Below are 24,404 nucleotides of genomic sequence, written 5' to 3' on the forward strand. Positions count from 1 at the left end.
CGCCATTCTGTCATGCAGTGAAACATCTTGTAGTAACATCGGCAGAACATTACGTAGGAAATCAGCATACATTTCACCATTTACATTTCCATCGATAAAATGGGGGCCAGTTATCCTTCCTACAATAATGCCGCACCATACACTAACCCGCCAAGGTCGCTGATGTTCCACTTGTCGCAGCCATCGTGGATTTTCCGTTGCCCAATAGTGCATATTGTGCCGGTTTTCGCTACCGCCGTTGGTGAATGACGCTTCGTCGTTAAATAGTACGCGTGCAAAAAATCTGTCATCGTCCCGTAATTTCTCTTGTGCCCAGTGGCAGAACTGTACACGACGTTCAAAGTCGTCGCCATGCAATTCCTGGTGCATAGAAATATGATACGGATGCAAAACATATTGATGTAGCATTCTCAACAACGACGTTTTTGAGATTCCCGATTCTCGCGCAATTTGTCTGCTACTGATGTGCGGATTAGCCGTGACAGCAGCCAAAACACCTACTTGGGCATCATCATTTGTTGCAGGTCGTGGTTGACGTTTCAATGTGGCTGAACACTTCCTGTTTCCTTAAATAACGTAACTATCCGGCGAACGGTCCGGACTTTTGGATGATGTAGTCCAGGATACCGAGCAGCATTCATAGCACACGCCCGTTGGGACCGAGCGGGGTGGCGCAGTGGTTAGACACTGGACTCGCATTCGGAGGGACGACGGTTCAATCCCGCGTCCGGCCATCCTGATTTAGGTTTTCCGTGATTTCCCTAAATCGCTCCAGGCAAATGCAGGGATGGTTCCTCTGAAAGGGCACGGCCGGCTTCCTTCCCCATCCTTCCTTAATCCGATGAGCCGATGACCACGCTGTCTGGTCTCCTTCCCCAAAACCAACCAACCAACGCCCGTTGGGCATTTTTATCACAATAGCCATACATCAACACGATATCGACCTTTTCCGCAATTGGTAAACGGTCCATTTTAACACGGGTAATGTATCACGAACCAAATACCGCCCGCACTGGCGTAATGTTACGTGATACCACTTAAACGTCTGTGACTATTACAGCGCCATCTATCACAAAGCGAAAAAATGGTCCAACTATAACATTCATATTTCTTTACGTACTACACGAATATGTAATAAAAGTGAGGGTTCCTATTTTAAAAAATGCAGTTGATATCCGTTTGACCTATGGCAGCGCCATCTAGCGGGCCAACCATAGCGCCATCTGGTTTCCCCCTTCAAACTAGACGAGTTTCGTTCTTTGTAGTTTTTTCGTTTGACCCTTATTTCGTGAGATATTTGGCCCGGTCACTATCAATGAACCACCCTGTGTAACATATCTAAATGAAGAACATTGCAACACAGGTTAATGCAAGTGCGAGGTAAGCCATTGCAAATGTGAAATGCTGATACATTAATAACCGGTGTGACCGACAGAATGTTGCATGCAGGCATCCAAATGTGCATTCATTGTGTTGTGCAGATGCCGGAGGTTAGTTTGTAGGATGGAGTTCCATGCCTGTTGCACTTCGTCGGTCAATAAAGATCACGCTGGAGTTGTCCAATGATGTCCCACGCGTGCTCGATTGGAGACGGATCTGGTGATGGAGCGAGCCAAACCGATATGTCGACACTCTGTAGAGCATCTACATCTACATATCTACATATATACTCCGCTAGCCACCAAGCGGTGTGTGGCGGAGGGCACAATTCGCTTCAAAGTCATATTTCCTCCCCTCTGTTCCATTCGCGGACCGCACGAGGGAAAAACGACTGTCTGAACGCCTCAAAATGGTTCACATGGCTCTGAGCACTACGGGACTTAACAGCTGTGGTCATCAGTCCCCTAGAACTTAGAACTACTTAAACCTAACTAACCTAAGGACATCACACACATCCATGCCCAAGGCAGGATTCGAACCTGCGACCGTAGCAGTCGCGCGGTTCCGGACTGCGCGCCTAGAACCGTGAGACCACCGCTGAACGCCTCAGTACGAGCTCTTATTTCCCTTATCTTTGAATGATGATCATTACGCGATTTGAAAGTTGTTGGTAATAATATATGCTCTAAATCCTCGGCGAAGAATGGATTTCGGAATTTAGTGAGCAACCTCTTCTGTTTAGCGCGTCGTCTATCTGCAAGTGTGTCCCACTTCAACCTTTCCATGAAATTTGTGACGCTCTCGCGATGGCTAAATGTACTAGTCACGAATCTTGTCGCTCTTCTTTGGACCTTCTCAATCTCTTGAATCAGACACAATTGGTAAGGGTCCCATACAGATGAACAATATTCTAAGACTGGACGAACTAACGTATTGTAAGCTGTTTCCTTTGTTGAAGGACTGCGTCGCTTCAGGATTCTACCAATAAACCGCAATCTAGAGTTCGCCTTACCCGTTACTTGTGTAATCTGATCATTCCATTTGAGATTATTTCGAATAGTCACGCCCAGATACTTGACTGATGTTACCGCTTCCAAAGACTAATCATTTATTTTGTACTCATACATTAATGGGTATTTTCGCCTTGTTATACGCAGTAGGTTACACTTACTAATATTGAGAGATAACTGCCAGCCATTACACGACGCATTTATTTTCTGCAAATCCTCATTGATGATACTACTTTCCTGTAGGCTACAGCATCATCGGCAAACAGTCTAAGGCCGCTGTCAATACCACCAACCAGATCGTTTATGTAAATCGCAAAAAGCAGAGGACCTATTACGCTGCCCTGGGGAACACCTGAAGTTACTCTTGTTTCTGTTGAAGTTACCCCGTTCAGGACGACATATTGCTCCCTGTCTGTTAGAAAACTTTCTATTCAACCGCATATGTCATCGGACAGACCGTAAGCGGGATTGTCTGGAGCAAACGACAGTGCGGAACTGAGTCGAACGCCTTTCGAAAGTTGAGAAATATGGCATCAGCCTGGGAGCCGGTACCTAGAGCCTGTTGTATATCATTCACAAAGAGGGCCAGCTGTGTCTCGCATGACCCTTGTTTCCTAAAACCGTGCTGGTTTCTGCAGATGAGCTTCTCAGAGTCTAGAAAGGTCATTATCTATGAACACAAAATACGTTCCATGATTCCACAACAAATCGATGTCAGTGAAATTGGCCGGTAATTATGTGCATCCGATTTTCTACCCTTTTTATAGATTGCTATGACCTGGGCCTTCCTCCAGTCCCGTGGAACTTTCCGCCGTTCCAATGATCTCTGATAGATGACGGATAAGAATGGTGCTATATTTGTAGCGTAGTCAACATAAAACCTTACGGGGATACCGTCTGGGCCAGATGCCTTTCTGGCGTCTAAGGATCTTAACTGTTTTACAATCCTAGATACAGCAAACACTATGTCAGCCATCCTTTCGTTTTTTCGATAATTTAATGGGGGAATGGTGCTGCAATCCTCTATCGTAAACGAGTTTTTGAAAGCTAGGTTTAGAATTTCGGCCTTCTGTTTATCATGATTAGTTACATTACCCGTACTGTCAGCAAGAGAAGGTATTGAATTATTTTTAGCGTTCAGAGCATGTTGTGTTACAATAGAGGTATGTGAGCGAGCGTTATCCTGTTGGAAAACACCCCTGGAATGCTGTTCGTGAATGATAAAAGGTCGAATCGCCAGACTGCAGATCGCTAAATCCGAATTTTCCTACGAGCAGGTCAGGTTGCGTGGGATAACCACGAGAGTGTTTCTGCTGTCGTACAAAATCGCACCCCAGACCATAATTGCATATGTCGTTCCTTTGTGTCTAGCACGCAAACAGTTTGGTGGCAGGCCCCGAACTGGGCTCCTTTTAACCAACATACAGCCATCATTGGCACTAAGGCAGAACCAGCTTTCATCAGAAAACACAACAGATCTCCACTGCCCTCCAATGAGCTCTCACTTGACACCATTGAAGCCGCAGATGGCGATTGTTTGGGGTCAGTGGAATGTACACTACAGTGCCACTGGCTGGGAGCTGTCTTTGAAGTAACCAGTTTGTAACAGTTCGTTTGTCTCTGTGGTGCCAGCTCCTGCTCAGATTGTTACTGCAGAAGCAGTACGATGCACCAGAGCCATCCGCCGAACACGACAGTCTTCCCTCTGGCTAGCACTAAGTCGCCGTCCCGAGCCTGCTCTTCTTGCGACCGTACATTCTCGTGATCACCGCTACCATCAGTCACTTACAGTGACTAAATTCCTGCAAAGTCTTTCTGCAGTATCGAAGAAGAAACAACCAGCTTCTCGTAGCCCTTTACACGACATCGTTAAAATTCAGTGAGGTGGAGATAACGGCGTCTGTTTCATCTTAAAGGCGCTCTTGACTATCGTCAACTCACCGAGTCCAACCTGAAAGGTAACTAACGCTCACTACCGTTACAGCGTGTATTTAAAGCAAACCTGATTTGTATCCTCATACCAGCGCTTCTGGTGCCACTGCCATACGACTGGCGCGAAATTTGAATAGACATCAACTTTGAGATGTAGAGCCACGCCTACCAACTTTCGTTTGTGTTGCGACTCCTTCTTGATGTTACGTTTTTTCACCGTCAGTGTATTTATTGGCAGTACTAACCGATTTCGAATAAAATGTGACCATCTTCAGACCGTATTACACCACGGAGGAAGGCGGTGATGGTGAATGGAGCAAATATTGTGGATCCACGAACGTCAACACTCATTACGCATTGTAGAATTGTGCAAAGAGTAGTTAACGTTCGTGGTTCCACAATATTTGCTCCGTTCACTATCACCGTCTGCCACTATGGTGTAATACGGTCTGAAGATGGTGACATTTTAATCGAAACCGGTTAGTACTGCCAATAAATACACTGACGGTGAAAGGAGCAAATATGGTAGATCCACAAACGTCAACCAGTATAACGTATATTAGCTGCTAACTTCTCATGTCCGCGGCTCGTGGTCTTGCGGTAGTGTCCTCATTTCCTGCGCATGGCGTCCCGGGTTCGATTCCCGGCGGGATCAGGGATTTTCTCTGCCTCGAGATGACTGGGTGTTCTGTGTCTTTCATCATAATTTCGTCCTCATTCACTCGCAAGTCGCCGTAGTGCAGTTAAAAAACTTGTGGAGCGGCGGCCGAACCGTCCCGCGAGGGGTTTCCCGGCCGCCATACGCTCATTATTATTATGCAAGGAACCTGTGTGGCTTCTACACTGGTATTAAAGAGCTGTATGGACCTATCCGCTCCTCATCAGGAACACTGAAAGCTGCTGACAACTCCACCATTCTTACTGAAAGTCAGGACATCTTAAATCGTTGGAAAGAGCACTTCAGCTCACTGTTAAACCGACCTTCTACTGCCGCTAGAGATTTTCTCAAAAATGTCCCACAGCACCCTCCAAAACCTTCGATGGGTGATCCTCCAACTTTTCAAGAATTCTGCAAAGCACTCAAGAGTGTGAAACCTGGGAAGGCTCCTGGGCCTGACAGCATCCCGATGGAGCTTATTGAGGGTGGCGGCTTGCCTCTAAAAACTAGACTCTTCTCACTCATTCTATTAATGTGGGAAACCCGCAAGGTACCAGCTGACTTGAAGAACTCCACAATTGTCACCATCTTCAAGAAGGGCGACAGAAGCGTCTGTGGTAACTATCGGGGAATATCTCTACTCTCTGTCACTGGCAAAATTTTTGCAAGAATCCTTTTAAATCGCCTCCAGACACTTTCAGAGACTATACTACCTGAGTCTCAATACGGGTTTCGACCTTCAAGAGGGACAATTGACATGATTTTCTGTGCACGACAACTACAGGAGAAGTGCAGAGAACAGCAAAAGCCTTTACTACTTGTTTTCTACGATCTAGAAAAGGCCTTTGTTACAGTTCCCAGAGAAGCCATGTGGATGGTCTTAAAACGCTTCGGCTGCCCTGAACATTTTGTTGACCTGATTGAAGCTCTCCACGATGATATGACTGGACAGGTCCTCTACCAGAATGAAACGACTGGTGAATTCCCAATAACAAGTGGGCTTAAACAAGGATGCGTTCTTGCACCAACATTATTTGCATTGCATCTGGCAGCTATGCTTTACGAGACAACCATAAACAATGCAGGAATAGAACTAAAGTACAGGTTTGATGGAGGATTATTCAACCAGTCCAGACTCCACTCAAAAAGGTTCACCAGTACCACTCGTGTGACAGAGCTGCAGTATGCTGATGACAATGCTTCTCCAGCTCATTCACCTGCAGAGTTGCAGCTGTCAGTTGATTCCTTCAGCAGGTCGTACGAACGATTTGGTCTCTCCATCAATATTCCAAAGACAAAGGTGATGGCGCAGCCAACTCCTGGCTCCTCCGTTCCTGACTTCACCATATCCATTTATGATACACCCTTGGAACAAGTGGACCATTTCCTCTACCTGGGAAGCATACTGTCATCTAACTGCTCATCTGGAAAAGATGTGGAGAATAGATTACGTGCTGCCCACGTAGCATTTGGACGTCTTACAAAGCGTGTCTTCCTGAATAAAGACCTAACACTGTACACCAACCTGATGGTGTACAATGCTGTAGTCATTTCCACCCTGCTATATGGTTGCGAAACCTGGACGTTATATCGCTGTGATCTGAAGAAACTAGAACGCTTCAATCAACAGAAGCTAAGATATATCATGAACCTGAAATGGGATGACTTCATATCCAACATAGCAGTTCTTGAGAAAGCAAAAATGTATAGCATGGAAGCTCTTATCATTGGGCATCAACTCAGATGGGTCGGACATGTCCAGCGGATGAAAAATGACAGACTTCCACGCCAAATGTTGTACAGCGAAGTGAGCACAGGTAAAAGGCCACGAGGTGCCCCTCTCAAACGTTATAAGGATCAGTACAAGAAAAATCTGAAAAACTTGAACATCGATCCGAGTAACTGGTCCACAATAGCAGAAGACCGAAGTCGCTGGCGCTCAGTTACCTCAAATGCTCTTCAAAACTTTGAGCTGTAACGCCGAAGAATGGAGGATGACAAACGCCGGAGACGTAAACTCCTCCAGGCTCAGCCACGTCCTCCACCTTCCATCAGCTGTAATGTCTGTGGCCGCCTGTTCCGCGCTAGGATTGGATTGCTAAGCCATCAACGACACTTCCACGCCTGAACCGTGACAAAGGAAATCTCAGGAGAGAAATGAAAACTCGGATACGAGTATCAGCCGACGACGATTACTTGTAATAAGCAGCTGACCTTCGTGGAATCATGATATTTGCTCCGTTCACCGACACCGCTTGCAACCATGGAGTAAAATGGGCTGAAGATGGTAACATTTGGACCGAAACCGGTTACCGTTGCCAATAAATATTATATTGCGGTCAAGATTGTTTTCAATTCAGTTTTTAAAAAATTTCAAGACCGCCAATATTCTCCACTGTATATGTTTTCAAAAATTACTGAAATTCTTGTGTCGCATTGTCTGAAATGATCACTTTCCAACATGTGACGAGTTTCTTTTGTGTTTCACGAAAACTTCCGTGGCGCCGTAGGAATTCCCAATACCGATCATAGTCAGAATACAAACACGCTTAAGCCGTGATTTCCTAGAAAGAGGAATTTTGCTAGGCGCTAACTTAAATACGTAGTGCATTTGTGTTTTCCCGGAAAATGATACTACAAGCGCATTAATTATTCAATCCACAAGCCCAGTCTGGGAAGTACACTGTATGGAAGCAGTTTTCTTATAGTTGGAACAAATTCAATTAAAAATTGTTTACAAGTCTGTAACACAGAACATAAACCTCACATGCGCTTACATGCTACCACAAAACAATTTTCATAGATTCCATTGAGTTTTATACAGCAAATAAAGTATGGAATCTTACACAAGGTGTTGTCTTGTTGTCTACTGCTTGTCGTGTTAGTACTGCTAGTCAGTAAGGTCATTCAGTGAAAGACCGAGTGCTTGAGTGACAACGTCACTTGTTTGAGTAACTTCACTAAGAGGTGTTGTAGGCGTGTCAGTGGTGGACCTGGGGAAGGGTGCTGACGAGTGAAGCGAGGACGAGTAATTTTCATAGTCATCCACAGCCGGTGAACTAGAACCACACTGAAGCTGTTGGCGCATTACGCACTGCGCTCTGTCAGAAAACGCTTTCACTATTTTGTCAGTGTTGAGTGCACGACACAGAACACCGCGCGCATCACGTGCTACGCAGCACAAAGTTCCTGCTCTTAGGAAAATCCGGCTTTAGCCATCTGCAGCGCGCGAGTCAATTACGCGACGTACTGGTCCACAGATTTACTCGGAAACGTTAATTGGCTGACGGGCATTAATCGTCTACACTGCAGAACAGTTAAACCAGTCTAAATAATGGTTGTCAGTCTCGCTTTGATCAGCAAGATTACGTTAAAACTGTCACTTCTCTTACACCATTAAGTGTAGCTATGTAATGTTATCGAATTAAATCAGGCAACCCAACCGGAATTACATTAGGAAACAAGACTAAGTATTACCTACATAGCAAAATAACTGATGATACCCGAAGAAGAGAGTATATAAAAGGCAGACTGCCAATAGGAAAAAATCATTCTAAAAGAGAGGAATTTATAAGCATTTAATACAAATTTAAGTTAAAGTTGCTCTGTAGAATCTACGAGACTGGTGACGTACCATCAGACTCTCGAAAAGATATCATCCACACAGTTCCGAAGACAGCAAGTGCTGACAAGTGTGAGAATTATCGTACATCCAAATTAACTGAGAGGAATAATATACAAAAGAATGGGAAAGAAAGTTGGGGATCTGTTATATAACGATTAGCTTGGCTCGAGGAAAGCCAAACGCACCATAGAGGCAGTCCTGACGTTGCGTTAGTAATGGAAGAAAAACTGAAGAAACATCAAGGCACACTCATAGAATTTGTCGACCTGGAAAAATGCGCTCGACAGTATAAAGTGGTCCAAATAGGAATAAGCTATAGGGAAACACGGGTAATGTACAATATGTATAATAACCAAGAGGCAACAATAAGATTGAAAGACTAAGAACAAAATGCTCGTATTAAAAAGAGTGTAAGACAGGAAAGCAGTCTTGGGCCCTCACTGTTCAGTCCATACATTGGAGAAGCAACGACGGAAATAATAGAAAGGTTAGGAGTGGGATTAAACTACAGAGTGAAATATTATCGATGATTAGACTCGCTAATAATACTGCTATCCTCAGCGAATCCGTAGAAAAATTACAGAATCTGTTCAATGAAATAAACAGTCTAACACGTCCACAATATGGATTGAGAGTAAAACCAAAGAAAGACGAAAATAATGAGAAGTAGCAGAAATGACAGTAGGGCCAGGCTTAAAATCAAAATTGGTGATGACGAAGTAGACGATGTTAGGGAGTTCTGCTACCTTGGAAGCAAAGCAGTCCGTAGTTGACGAAGCAAGAAGGACGTAACAAGGAGACTAGCGCAGCCAACAAAGGTATTCCTGTCCAAGGCGACGTAGGCCTTAATCTGAGGAAGACATTCCTGAGACTGTAGGTCTGGAACACAGCATTGTGTGATAGTGAATCATGTACTGTGGGAAAACCGGAACGGAAGAGAATCGAAGCGTTTGCGTTGTGGTACTACAGAATAATGTTGAAAATTAGGTGGACTGATAAGATAAGGAGTAAGGAGATTCTCCGCAGAATTGGCGAAGAAAGCAACATCTGGAAAACACTAATACGAAGAAGGAATGGGACGATAGGACTTGTGTCACGACGTCAGGGAAAAACTTCCATGATACTAGAGGGAGCGCAAAAATGGTTCAAATGGCTCTGAGCACTATGGGACTTAGGCCGGCCGGTGTGGCCGTGCGGTTCTAGGCGCTTCAGTCTGGAACCGCGTGACCGCTACGGTCGCAGGTTCGAATCCTGCCTCGGGCATGGATGTGTGTGATGTCCTTAGGTTGGTTAGGTTTAAGTAGTTCTAAGTTCTAGGGGACTGATGATCACAGATGTTAAGTCCCATAGTGCTCAGAGCCATTTGAACCACTATGGGACTTAACATCCGAGGTCATCAGCCCCCTAGAACTTAGAACTACTTAAACCTAACTAACCTAAGGACTTCACACACATCCATGCCCGAGGTAGGATTCCAACCTGCGACCGTAGTGGTCGCGCGGTCCCAGACTGAAGCGCCTAGAACCGCACGGCCACACTGGCCGGCACTAGAGGGAGCATGAAGGGTAAAAACCGTAGAAAAAGACATAGACTGGAATAGATACAACAAACTGAGGACATAGGATGCAACTTCTGTTCTGAGATGAAGAGTTTGGCACAGGAGAGGAATTCGTGGCGGGCCCCATCAAACTAGTCAGAAGACAGATGACTCAAAAAAGAGTATTTTTATCCGTTACGAAGTCTTATCTGTAAGTATTTGTCTGGAGTGTAGCACTGTACTGAAGTGAAATATGGACAATAAAAGTTCAGTTAAAAAGAGACTAGTGGTTTTTGAAATGTGTGTGGTTGTGGTGGTTTTTGCAGAAGAATGCTGAAGTTAAATGAGTAGATCGAGTAACTATGCTGATGTATGATCGAATTGTGAGAAAAGAAACTTATTGTATAACTTGACCAAATGAAAGGGTCAGTTGAAATGACACATCCTGATCCATCAGGTAACTGAGGTTTGGTAACAGAGACAAGTGTGTGGGTAGGGAGGAAGGAATATTGTGGAGTGATACCAAGGTATGAATACTGCCGGTTCGAATGCAAGTAGGTTGCAGTGGTTATTCGGAGATAAAGAGGCTTGCACAGGATCGAGTACTGTGTCGAGCTGCATCAGACCAGTCTTCGGGCTGAAGACCACAATAACGTAAACAGCACCCTGTGTACTTTGAGAAAGGCTCCCAGACGTGATCACTAGCTTTGACAAGATACACTGCAGTCATTACACTGCCTCCAACTGCTTCCTAATCTCAAAAATTACCAAATATGAAAACAGTTCGAAACAGATAGGAAAAAAGTCACATGAAAACTAATACACATCAAGTTTACATGGAAACAAATCGAACTTACTGGCTTCACTTAGGCCTTGCCAAGTGCGCTTCGTTCATTAAACAAACAAAAAAGTCTCGCTGACATTACACTGTATGGGACTCTGGTGACCAGAGGGAAGACGAGGAACGGGGACATTCAAACATTCTCATGTCTGGGAATTGTTTTTCAATCCGTACTGACGCAATTATATAGTGACGATGTGTTGTATTGCCTTTCTGAAGTAGCGGGTCACCTTGTCACAGACGTAGGAAATGAAACACAGGCACAGGACTTGGCAGCTAACTACTGCCTTAGCGATCAGATACGATGCCTACGACCACCGCAAGCTCTCTAAACCGCAATACTCTCCTAATTAATAGAAAATTGTTAGAACTGACTATAGTTCTACGCCCGCGAAGGGGATAGCACTTGCGGATCTTTCGAAGCTTTCCGTGCAGACAGGACAGCTTTATTGATTCACTGAGGATCTCTCGCTTCCGACCTCATAGCAGCAACACTTAACATACTACCTTCGCCCCAGAGGATTTAAGACTCGCTGCTACACCTACGAGGGCTATCGGCCGGCTACCAATCTCGCGAATTCCAAAACCGTTCCACAAAACAGTTTTACCCCTCATTCCTTTCAGCCAGTTAACCTAAGGAACAGAATGCAAGCATTTTCATTGGCCTTTTTTGTGAAGAAGTCTATCTAGATCGCTTAATATGTTTCTTTATTTATAATAGTGTTTCGGTTACTGTCATCATCAGGTAAGAACTTAGAACTATTAAATCAACATTCAGTGCATGTGCAAATAAATCTTACGTCTAACCGGGTCTCATCGTTCGCCATTAAGAGGCTATATTGCAAATATCAGAGGCCCATTTTTTCCCATGTAAGCATTCCCCTACTAGCAAACATAGGTCTGAATTTGTGAAGTAAATTGTTATCTTTAGCTCATAACTGTATGAAAGTAAATAGAGGTCTATTGGCAAAACCGGAAAATTAGAGAATCAAAGATGTGTCACAGAAGAGTGAGTAAAAGTAAACAGCCTGATAGAATAAGAAATGAAGGGGCTCTCCTTAAAATGGAAGGCGAGAGGAATATGTGGAAATGACTAACAAGGTGTGTTTTAAGACTTTGGTACCATATTGGTACTTCACTTCTCTTCAGATCCCAGAAACCCTGATGACGTATTCTACACTGAACTTGACGAACACTCTGCTTAATTCACTCTGAAATAAGTCATACAGCTAGTGAATTCGTAACCTGTCTGTGCCGAAACAGACAACGCTAGAGTCCAAAACAGAACAATATTCGTGAAGGGGCGATCAGAAACTTTCCGTTCGAAGGCCTTGAAAACCAGAATCCGTAAGTTAGTCACGCAAAATCGCCGTGAGCATTGAGGCAATAATCCCATCGGCGTACTAGGATGAAGATATCCGTTTGATAGATCATCGTGTCCTGCTACGTGAAAAAGTCCGTAACTGCCTCCTGTACATCCTCGTCGGACAGGAATCTTCGATACTTCAAGGCCTTTTTAGGGGACAGAAGGCGTGATATACCCGTCGGGGAGGCGACGACTCTAGGACGGCTACTCGAGTATCTCGCACCTCAATCCACCAGTTGAGTCTGGCCACCCAGGTCGACCGGCGTCTTGCATCGAATAGCGACTAGCACGGAACTTGGCGCACCATTCCACGACGGTGGGTTCCTACAGATAAGCTTTCCCACACAAATTATTCAGTCTCCGATGTGTGTCTATCGCTATTTGTCATTCGGCAGCCAAAAAAAGAATAACAGCACGTTGGTTCCGTTTGGACACATTTGAAAATAACGTCGCCATAGTTTACGTTTCTTCATTAACGGCATCCAGGTCAGAAAATCACTAATGCTGTATTAATCCCTTGCCTAAATGTCGATGCTTATATACCCACATCGCGTCGCACCGCCCTCAAATGGAAACTTTTTGATTGACCCGCATAGTTTGACTAGAATGTCCAGGGATCCAAAAGCAAGTCGTACTAGGCAATCGCAAACTCCTCAAAGATCCAAAGTGTCTTCGGGCAATAATTTCCAAGGTTCTAGAGATAACCTTAGGGGGCAAAAATTGTAAGGGAAGACAGAAATTGGAATAAATACAACAAATAATTGATAAGCTTGATTGTAAATGGTTGCCTGAGATGAACAGATTGTCTCAGGAGATGAAAGCGTGGAGGTTCGCATCGAACCAGTCAAAATACTAACGACGAACAAGAAGAAAAAGGGAACTACCATACGAGAATAGCGTCACCATCAGTCCGCCTCTAATAAGCTCGTTACCGACGTTACGTTAAAGACTAATCTTCCTTCGCTCTTCCGTCATCTACCTAACAACTGCCCCGTTGGCAAGCGGACTGCATCGCCTCCAGTGGTTTTTGACGAAATGGCACCTTGACTTCGATGTGTACGAGAGTATCGCTTCTCGTCAGTCCAGGCGACCTTTCTCCATATTTCGAGCGTCCAACAGCAGTATTCGTGCCTTCGTGCTGATCTCTGTTCCGCGTTAACTAGGGGTGAACAGAGCAACATGAGTGAAGCGCTGGGTAGCTGCCTCACAACTAGCTTACGCTCTGGTTCCCCTGACGACTGGCGCGTTCGATCTCCAATACAGGAGCTGTCTTAATTCATTTGCTGATGAGTTCATGTGTTACCTGCCGAAAAAAAGTACCATCGTTCAGGTGGCGAAACTTGTGCTATACTGAGAGTTAGCAGATTTACTGTGCTAGGTGTAACTGAAATGCAAATAGCTTTTACTGCATCTTGCGGAGAGCTCATTTTCATGCGTGTAGGTAGCCCACGTATTGTTTTTGAGTGATATTCCATATACATTAGCGCGCTTTGCGGGTAGCAGCTGTGTGGGATACAAAATCTGACGGTCGTTCGCCTGCCGGGGACTGACCGCTTGTTTTCCCTTTAAATTAACTTCACGTGATGGAGAGGGTAATGAGCTGTCGTTGAGAGACAAGATTACCACCTCGTGCAATTATTGTCGTTTTCTATAGCTTTTGAATCGAAAAAAGTTCCAATATTGAAAACTTTTACTCCTCTGGATCCGATTTTTAATAACTCTTGTGACCTGTTACTAACATGGAAGCGACTTTCATCGTTGCGTCTTTCTTTAGCAGCAACCCCCCCTTTTTTATTTTCCTTTTTTATTTTTTATTTTATTTTATTTTTACTGCTCGAAAACTGATTCCTTGTCGCACAGGGTAAAACATGAACAACTGAGTTCACGTGGTAATTGTCCTCCACTGCTATTTGCCTTTCGGATGTCCTGACAACCCTAAACTCAGCTCATTATGCCTTATTGTAAGAAAAACGAACATTCGTAAAATGATTCACTTTACTCGCAGTACAGACTGCAAAGCTTCTTCCAGAAACTATGGTTTTAAAAAGTAGCTCAGTTTGTAACATTTGCTGCAAATAAAATCGTGACGAATCAACTCAATATAGACGTCAAACAAAAATTATTTACTGAAAAAAGCTTACTAGATATTCAGACGAAGTTATTTACTGACATAAGTTTACTTGTCATTTACTAGACGTTCAGACGGAATTTATTTAATAAAATAAGTTTACTAGAGACATGCCTAGTAAAATTATTTTAGTAAATAATTTTCGTTTGACACTTGCATAAACATATGGTGAGTTCGTAAATGAGTCGCACGAGTACCACAATTAAAGGATTATTATATTAGCGTGGTATGATTAGTAGTTATTAGTTGGTCCTTACGTGTATGCGAGTTTACAGTGACGCAGTAGTTAGTAACGACGCGGTACCATTTGCTTTTCTGTGCAATAGTAGCTCTATGAACCCTGCAGCACTAGATAATCTCATACGAAACATGCGTTATGCAGCCCTACCATAAAGTAATGTACCATGTTGTGGGAGAGTTGAAGGTGACCCAATCTTCAAACTTGTCATATATCCAATTGGTACGTTTCTGAACATTAGTTTATTATCAAAACTTTATCCACAAAGATCCCAGTATAACGCCTAGAAACCTGTAATAGGAATTGTGAAACACCCAGCAGAATGCACAAAACATAATGACGTGCTTTACAATCAGAAAAATGCGGAGTCAAAATCAGTTTTAACAGCAAATAAGACGCCACGCATGTCTTGTAGGTATAGTTACTGAAGGTATTAAAATGTAATTGTTGTTCTTACGGTCTTCAGTTTAAAGACTGATTTAATGAAGTTCTCCACCCTACTCTATTCTGTGCAATCGTCTGCATCTCCAAATAGCTTCATCTGAACCTGCTCACTGTTCTCGTACCTTGGTCTACACACACACACACACACACACACACACACACACACACACACACACACACACTTATCTCAAGTACTAAATTGATGGCCGGCCGGTGTGGCCGTGCGGTTCTAGGCGCAGTCTGGAACCGCGTGACCTCTACGATCGCAGGTTCGAATCCCGCCTCGGGCAAGGATGTGTGTGATGTCCTTAGGTTAGTTAGGTTTAAGTAGTTCTAAGTTCTAGGGGACTGATAACCACAGATGTTAAGTCCCATAGTGCTCAGAGCCATTTTGTGAACTAAATTGTTGATTTCTTGATGTCTCGGGATGTGTCCTATCAATCGATCCCTTCTTTTAGTCAAGATATACCACAAGTTTGTTTTCTCCCCAATTTTATTTACTATTTCCTCATTTGTTACGCAATCTACCCATCTAATCTTTAGCATTCTTCTGCAGAATCAAATTTCAAAAGCTTCAGTTCTCTTCTTGCCTGAACAGCTTATCGTTCAGGCTTCACTTCCATACTGGTTACACTCCAGGCAAATGTGTTCAGAAAGACTTCCTAAATTTTAAATTTATAATGGCTGTTAACAAATTTCTCTTCTTCAGAACCGCTTTTTCTTGTCATTCCTAGTCTACACTTTATATTTTCTCTACGTCAGCCATCATCAGCTATTTACTTCCCAAATAGCAAAACACATCTACTACATTTAGAGTCTCATTTACGCCTAGTATCACCTGATTTCATTCGACTACATTTCATCATCTTTCTTTTGCTTTTGCTAATGTTCATCTCATATCTTCCCCTCAGAACACTGCCCATTCCGTTCAACTGCACTTCCAAGTCCTTCTTCTTTTATGACAAAATTACAATATCCTCAGCAAACTCAGAGTTTTTATTTCTTCTCTCTGAACGTTAATTCCTTCTAAAATTTTTCTTTACCGTCCTTGGCTGCTTGCTCAGTGTGCAGACTGAACTACATCAACTACTGCTCCACTTTCAAACCTTTCGACTCTTATAACTGCCGTCTGGTTTCGGAAAAGTCGTATATTACCTTTCGCTCCCTGCATTTTACCCTGCTACCTCCTAAATTTTAAAGAGTGTGTTCCAGTCAACACAGTCAAGAGCTATCTGTACGTCTAGAAAAACTATAAACGTAGGTTTGTCTTTCTTTAACCATCTTTCAAGATAAGTCGTAGAATCAGTACTGCCTCGAGTGTTCCCAAATTTCTCCAGACCCAGCCTGATCTACCCCTAGCTCAGTCTAACAGTTTTTCCAATCTTCTGCAACTAACTCGAGCCAATCTTTTGCAATAATGACTTATAAAACTGGCCGTTCGGTAAGTTTCACACCTATCAGCCTCTGCCGGCCGCGGTGGCCGAGCGGTTCTAGGAGCTTCAGTCTGGAACCGCGCGACCGCTACGGTCGCAGGTTCGAATCCTGCCTCGGGCATGGATGTGTGTGATGTCCTTAGGTTAGTTAGGTTTAAGTAGTTCTAGGGGACTGATGACCTCAGCAGTTAAGTCCCGTAGTGCTCAGAGCCAAGCCTATCAGCCTCTGCTTCCTTTCTAGACACAAAGCAAGAAAAGTTGTGAAGTTGTGCATGTTGAAGTAGTACAAGTAGTACAAACCCTTTGTTTACACACTAACAATATACATTAAAGCATTGTTATTTCTAAAAATACGTCTCAGCACCACAGTGGAATTTTCCTTGTGTCGACAGGTCCGCAGTGAGTCGGTGTGTGACCTGGGCTCCAGACAAGGGGAGCTGAGCCCGCGCGCCGGTCGCCGGACTTCAATCGTGATTGGCGGCGGTGGTGGCGCCGCCGGCGGCGGTAGCGGGTACCTAACCCCGGGGGGAATCCCCGGTTTCGCGGGGTCCAGGGCCAGCCTGGACTCGGAGATGCGGCGCGCCGCCTCGGAGTACGACCTGGTGCGCAACGCCGCCAACCGGACGTCGGTCCTCATCCGCGACGGCGGCGGCGGCTCCAGGCACCAGCTGCACCCCGTCGAGGCCCACGGCGACGCCAACAGGGTCACCATCAGCGTCGGCGGAGGCGAGCCGCCGTCGCCGCGCCACTTCGACGGCTTCGGCTACCTGACCAGCAGTTCCTCGTGCACGGTCATCGACACCGCCTCCAACAACGCTAACATCATCTACAACAACAAGAACAACACGAGTTCCCTGACGATTCTCTCGCAAAACAGCGCGTCCACCAGCTCGCTCGCCAACCCGGTAGTGATCTCAGTTTCGCACGACGAGGACGACGCCAGGCGCAAGTTTGCGGCCGATCGCCGCCGCCACAGTCATCAGCAACCGCAGCACCACCTGAGCACCGTCACGGTCAACGACGATTCGCCGCACTACGACACGCCGGCCGACAGTGTGCCCAGCAGGGTCACCGTCTTGGAAACTGGCGCTTACGACTCGGGGGCCGAGACCGGTAGCGTCTCGAGCATCGTCATCGATACGGCGACACCGTCCATCTCTGTAGTAGAGGACGGACAAGAAGTGGACGAAGAGACTGCAGCGGCCCTCCGCGACCCGGTGGAGGCAGTGCGTAGGAACCTAGTGCCCCACGTATGTGGCAAGAGGGACGACCCGGTGGATAGGCTCAGCTCGCTGATCGACAATGGCAGCCAAGTGAGGCGTTCACCTTCTGAGGAAGTGGAGGAGCCCTACCCTGTGGACGCAGCGGCAGGCAACGACGCCGCCAGGGCTCTGCTTCTGGACGGGGCTGATTCCAGGAAGGTAAGCAACCCTATAGTGTTGCACTTCGTCTTTCAAAGCAATCAATTATCTCTTGGTGTTGTAGCTCTTCTTGCATGCCATGCTTGCTAAGAAAAATTGCAGAGAAATTCCGCCTTATCAAGATACCATTTTTTTTTTAAATTATTGCTTTATCCAAAAAATTTTCATTACTGTCTGTGCTACATTCGGTGAGTTTTGTTTACTATTCTGTCTGAAAATTACGAGGGCCATTCGTATAGTAAGGTCCAATCGGTCACGAAATGGAAACCACTGTGAGAATAAAAAATTGTTTCTTTGCAACAGTTCGCTACACCTTCCAGCTACCTCTCTACATAGTCGCCATAACGTCATAGACATTTGTCATAGCGCTGCACCAACGTTCCAGTACTGCCGGCATAGAAGGCAGCTGCCTATTCTTTGCGTCAATTTTATATGTTGCTCTGCAGCTCGTTGTCGTTGCCAAAATGTTGTTCTCAAAGCTCGCTTCACAAAGGTGAAACTCAAGGGGAGCCAATTCAGGCTGTATTTTGGGTGATCAAACACTTCCCATCGAAAACGCTGCAGGAGCGTCTTCATTGCCCCTGCTGTGTGCGCCCAACAATTAGTACGAAGAAGGAAACGCAGGACAGTTATGTTATGTGGGCTACATGAAGTCAGGTGAAATCTCTCACCGGGCCTTCATACTTGCCGGGAGACACTATTTATTTAGGCGTCTTTGTGTGCTCACCATGGGCTCAGAGCTGAAAAGAGCGACGTGACGCGATCGACGGGAATACTAGACACACCCCAACACATCTCCGCAAAGCTTCATAGAATTTTCACTGTGGTTTCGCTTTCGCACCCGATCCGACCTTACTTTCCGAATAGCCCTTATATTATGGCATAATGTCTCCTGAGATTAAGTGAATTTTAGTTTAAATCTGTGTATACGTACAGAGGACCAATTTTCTTTATTTAGTTTGGGTTTTTTGGACCGTATCAGCTTGGTACAGATATAAAATCATACATATTATGTCCAAGAAGGAAGGGTCAGTATTCAGGAACAGGACAGGAACGATCATTAGAAGCAAAAAAGCTTAGTAAACATGGGCTTCTAAAATGGATACCTTAACTTCTATGAGTACTTCATCCTCGATACTGTGAAACAATGTCTTCTACTTTAAGCCCTCTGCTTCCCGTATTTTGAGTCGAAGATGGTATGGTCCAAAACATTAAAAAAATTTCTAGTAAACATGAGCTTTAAAATGCGTCCTTTAAGCCCTGTGAGTGCTGTATCAGTAGAAGAGATGTGTTTCAATACAGCGAAGGTGACCAAGAGCCTTAATTCTTAAGGTATGCACTTTGGAGTCCATGATTACTGGACATTTTTTCTTGTTTGGTTCATGCTAGCACCTCTCAGAGTATAGAAAGCGAAGAGCATGCAATAGTAGAGATTTGTTTCACAGTGTCTAAGATGAAGGAATGATCATAGGTCTTTAGATATCGATTTTAGGGCTCAGTTTACTAGACTTTTTGCTTCGAATGATCATTTCTGTCATATCCCTGACTGTCAACCATTCATCCTGGGGCACCCTACATACATACAAATTATAGCATGAACAGCTTCAACGATAAGTCAAGATTATTTTAAAACATCTACATATGTACAGCACTTACATCTGAGGAATCTGGACCTATCAATAGAGTCAAAATAGATAACAAAAACGAACAGAGACTGGGAAGTATACATCTGGTGATCAGAGTGTTTATGTAACAACAGATGGTACACCAAATTTCATGTAGACACTTTAATATTGTATAAAATAAAAATAAGGGCTTTGTGTGTTTGACAGTCTCAATGACACAATAAAACAGGAGCACTTTCTAGAAAGGAAGTTTTCGTACGAAACGGTTTTACTGTGCTTCGAAGAAACTGCAGGAAAATAGCAAGTGGTTTGGATCTCCTTTTCTCTGACATTCGGAGAAAGATCTCTAATTTTATTTAAATTGCATTTGACCTTCAGAATGAATTTTCACTCAGAAGCAGAGTGTGCGTTGATTTGAACCTACCGGACAGGTTAAAACTGTGTGCCAGACTTGGACTCGTGGCGGACAACTGCCCTACCGACTGGCCATCCAAGCACGACTTACTAGACGTCCTCACAGCTTTGCTTCAGCCGGTATCTCTTCCCCTACCTTCCAAACTTCGCAAAAGTTCTCGTGCGTACCCTGTGAGACTAGCATTCCTGGAAGAAAGGAAAATACGCAGAAAAGGCTAAGCCAAAGCCTAGGAGAATGTTTCCAGAATAAATTTGCACTCTGTAGCGTAGCGGGCGGTAATGTGAAACTTCTTGGCAGATTAAAACTGTGTTACGGACCGTGCTCGAACCGGGGACCTTTGGGGCAAGTATTCCATCAACTGAGCTATCTCCGCACGTATAATGACTTGACCCCACAGCCTCACTTCCGTCAGTATCGCTCTCCAACTTTTTCTGCACGTAGTTTCAATGTACCAAATAATTTAAAATCTTCTCGCATTCCACCACATAGTGAAAATACAATCTGGCAACAATCCCTAAGACTATGGCTGACAAGGAGACCAGACGACGATCAAATTTTTGTAATTTTATATACTCATGGTACATCAAGTTCAGAACTCAGATATCAATTTCCCAAAGCAGTTCGATGCAACTTTCAAAAATTCTCGAGAAAGTCAACTCCGAAGATTTCCAAGTGTCTTCAACGTAACGTAAAGAAAGATCGAATTTCTTGCGACAGGCAGCGTGGCCGAATGTTTGCTTGTCATGTGAGGGTCCTGACAAAGATTCTTGGCGTATGCAAATTTGTAAATAAAGGTGCATGTTCTGCGAGAATTTCCGTGAAGCATGATAATGTACATATATACAAGTTTCACGTAATACATAAAGACGAAAAAAAATCTGTGGCGCTCGATACTGGTGATCACCGGTTCGACTCTCATTTCGGTAACTGTTTTTTAGTTTTTTTTCCATTCGGTTCGATTGCCTATTTTATTTAAATATAAAATTTATCGTATGTACGCTGATTAAGACGTATCTAGTCGTCATTTGTATGAAACATGCACGTCTTATTATTTCTAATCAAATATCGTACAGAAAAATCCAGTTTTATGGCAAATGTAAATTCTTAAGTACTGATCTTTTATAAAAGATTGTTAATAAAGATTTCTTGAATTAAGGGAACTGCAAATTATTATTTATTCGTCCTTAGGTATTGTACGTTTCAAAGAAATGCTCACGGAACATGCACCGTTGTTTAAAAATTTACTACAGTCAAGACTCGAACCCAGGCTGCCCACCGTAGAGCCATGCGGCCAGTCGAAAAGAGACCTTGGTTTGTGGTCTCAGACGCTCAGGAAACTTCAAAGTTACATCGAACTCCTTTGAGAAACTGACATTAGAGCTCTGTGCTTCATGTACCATAAATATAAAAAAATAGAAAACTCCAGTTGGTGTGAGGCCTCCTTGTAAGTCAATGCTCCGCTGTGTCGTTTCGCCCGTGAGCGTTAGTCCCGCAAGGAGAACGTATGTGAAGTTTGGAAAAAAAGGTACTGGGGAAGTAAAGCTGGCAGAACTGTCCGCAATACGTGCGGAGGTAGCTCAGTCAGTAGAGCACTTGCCCACGAAAGACAAAGGTCCCAGAATCGAGTTCCTGTCCAGCACAGAGTTTAAATATGCGTTGGATCTTCCTGTATAAAACATTAGTCTTTCCTACACCAATTCGTTTTCCTACATGAGGCCGTTTTCCTGTTCGCACTTTTCTTTTGGTAGCGATGCTCCTCAATAGATAACCCAAAATGTAGGTGTTGTGGTTGGCATTACAGAAGACAAGCGGTAGCCGCAAGGAAGATGGAGCGGAGAAGGGCGCGGCAGATGCGGACCAGCAGGACCAGGACGAGGATCAAGGGCAGGAGCATGACCAGGAGGAGGACCTGTACGAGAGTATCAAGGACCACATCTACGAGGAGATCGGCGCGCCCACGGCGACGGCGTCGCCCACGCCCACCACCACGGCCACCTCCTCGGCGGCGACCACGCCCTCCACGGCGGCTCCCGCGGTCATCGTGCAGGATGAGCACGGCGTGCCGCAGCCGCCAGATGCGCACGGGTCAGTACGTCGCGCCTTCCGACGGCGAACGCGCTCCCAGCCTGACTGCAACTATTTTATTTTATTATCTATTAGCGGTTTTAGCATGGCTGTTACTCAGCAACCGTATACTAGTTTCAACACGGGATAATACAGCCAACCGTTTGCAAATAATTGTTAGGTGCACTGACCTAGGTTTCGACATCCACTAAGCGTGTCTTTATCAGAATGAAATTTTGATAAATCCTATAAAATACACTACTGGCCACTAAAATTGCTACACCAAGAAGAAATGCAGATGATAAACGGTATTCATTGAACAAATATATTATACTAGAACTGACATGTGATTACATTTTCACGCAATTTGGGTGCATAGCTCATGAGAAATCAGTACCCAGAACAACTACATCTGGCCGTAATAACGGCCTTGATACGCCTTGGCATTGAGTCAAACAGACCTTGGATGGCGTGTGCAGGTACAGGTGCCCCTGCAGCTTCAACACGATACCACAGTTCAAGAGTAGTTCACATGGTTCAAATGGCTCTGACCACTATGGGACTTAACTTCTGAGTTCATCAGTCCCCTAGAACTTAGAACTACTTAAACCTAATTAACCTAAGGACATCACACACATCCATGCCCGAAGCAGGATTCGAACCTGCGACCGTAGATGTCGCGCGGTTCGAGACTGTAGCGCCTAGAACCGCTAGGGCACTCCGGCCGGCATCAAGAGTAGTGACTGGCGTACTGTGACGTGCCAGTTGCTCGGCCACCATTGACCAGACGTTTTGAGTTGGTGAGAGATCTGGAAAATGTGCTGGCCAGCGCACAGTCGAAAATTTTCTGTATCCAGAAAGGCCCGTACAGGACCTGCAACATGCGGTCGTGCATTATCCTGCTGAAATATAGGGTTTCGCAGGGATCGAATGAAGGGTAGAGCCACGGGTCGTAACACATCTGAAATGTAACGTCCACTTTTCAGAGTGACGTCAATGCGAACAAGAGGTGACCTAGACGTGTAACCAGTGGCACCCCATACCATCACGCCGGGTGATACGCCAGTATGGCGATGACGAATACACGCTTCCAATGTTCGTTCACCGCGATGTCGCCAAACACGGATGTGACCATCATGATGCTGTAAACAGAACCTGGATTCATCCGAAAAAATGACGTTTTGCCATTCGTGCACCCAGGTTCGTCGTTGAGAACACCATCGCAGGCGCTCCTGTCTGTGATGCATCGTCAAGGGTAACCGCACCCATGGTCTGCGAACTGATAGTCCATGCTGCTGCAAACGTCGTCCAACTGTTCGTGCAGATGGTTGTTGTTCTTGCAAACGTCCCCATCTGTTGATTCAGGGATCGAGACGTGGCTGCACGATCCGTTACAGTCACGCGGATAAGATGCCTGTCATCTCGACTGCTAGTGATACGAGGCCGTTGGGATCCAGCATGGCGTTCCGTATTACCCTCCTGAACCCACCGATTCCATATTCTGCTAACAGTCATTGGATCTCGGCCAACGCGAGCAGCAATGTCGCGATACGATAAACCGCAATCGCGATAGGTTACAATCCGGCGTTTATCAAAGTCGGAAACGTCATGGTACGCTTTTCTCCTCCTCATTCGAGGCATCACAACAACGTTTCACCAGGCAAAGCCGGTCAACAGCTGTTTGTGTATGAGAAATCGGTTGGTAACTTTCCTCATGTCAGCACGTTGTAGGTGTCGCCACCAGCGCCAACCTTGTGTGAATGCTCTGAAAAGCTAATCATTTGCATATCACAGCATCCTTCCCGTCGGTTAAATTTCTTGTATGTAGCACGTCATCTTCTTGGTGTAGCAATTTTAATGGCCAGTAGTGTAGCACATAGAAAATTAAGAATGACAAAAAGCACAATAACCAAGATGACAGTTTTCAATAAGTACGTAGGTCAATTACGTAAAATTACATTTATTAGAGTCAGAAACGAATGCAATACATGGTTATTACCGTTAAAAGTCAATGAAAGAAAGAAAAATCAATTACATTTCTGGTGACCAAAATCTTGCAACATCAGTCGCGCTCAGAGTGCCAGCCAGATCTTCCTCTGTTCAAGATGCAGCGCACAGATGACACTCCAGTAGGCGATCGATAGCCTGCGGCTCTCACAGCTGGTGGTACCCACAGAGAACTGTCATATTTGGGGGATATTCCTCCAGCTTACAACTCCAGAACAAAGACTGTTGAGCGACCTCCATATGATCCAGTTTTGTTCATGATCTGGTGAACGCGTTTCCG

At 44.8% G+C, this 24,404-nt stretch overlaps 1 protein-coding gene across 1 annotated transcript in view; it reads left to right on the forward strand.

The window, feature by feature from the left end:
* The window catches only part of LOC124605614, a 116,977-nt gene that overhangs the window by 8,572 nt on the left and 84,001 nt on the right, over window positions 1-24,404 (forward strand). The window contains exons 3-4 of the mRNA XM_047137421.1: window positions 16,985-18,013; window positions 21,855-22,138. Coding sequence (XP_046993377.1) covers window positions 16,985-18,013; window positions 21,855-22,138 — 1,313 coding nt within the window. The remainder of the gene's footprint in view (window positions 1-16,984; window positions 18,014-21,854; window positions 22,139-24,404) is intronic.

Source organism: Schistocerca americana, chromosome 3 (assembly GCF_021461395.2).
Source record: "Schistocerca americana isolate TAMUIC-IGC-003095 chromosome 3, iqSchAmer2.1, whole genome shotgun sequence".
NCBI classification, from domain to species: Eukaryota; Metazoa; Arthropoda; class Insecta; order Orthoptera; family Acrididae; genus Schistocerca; species Schistocerca americana.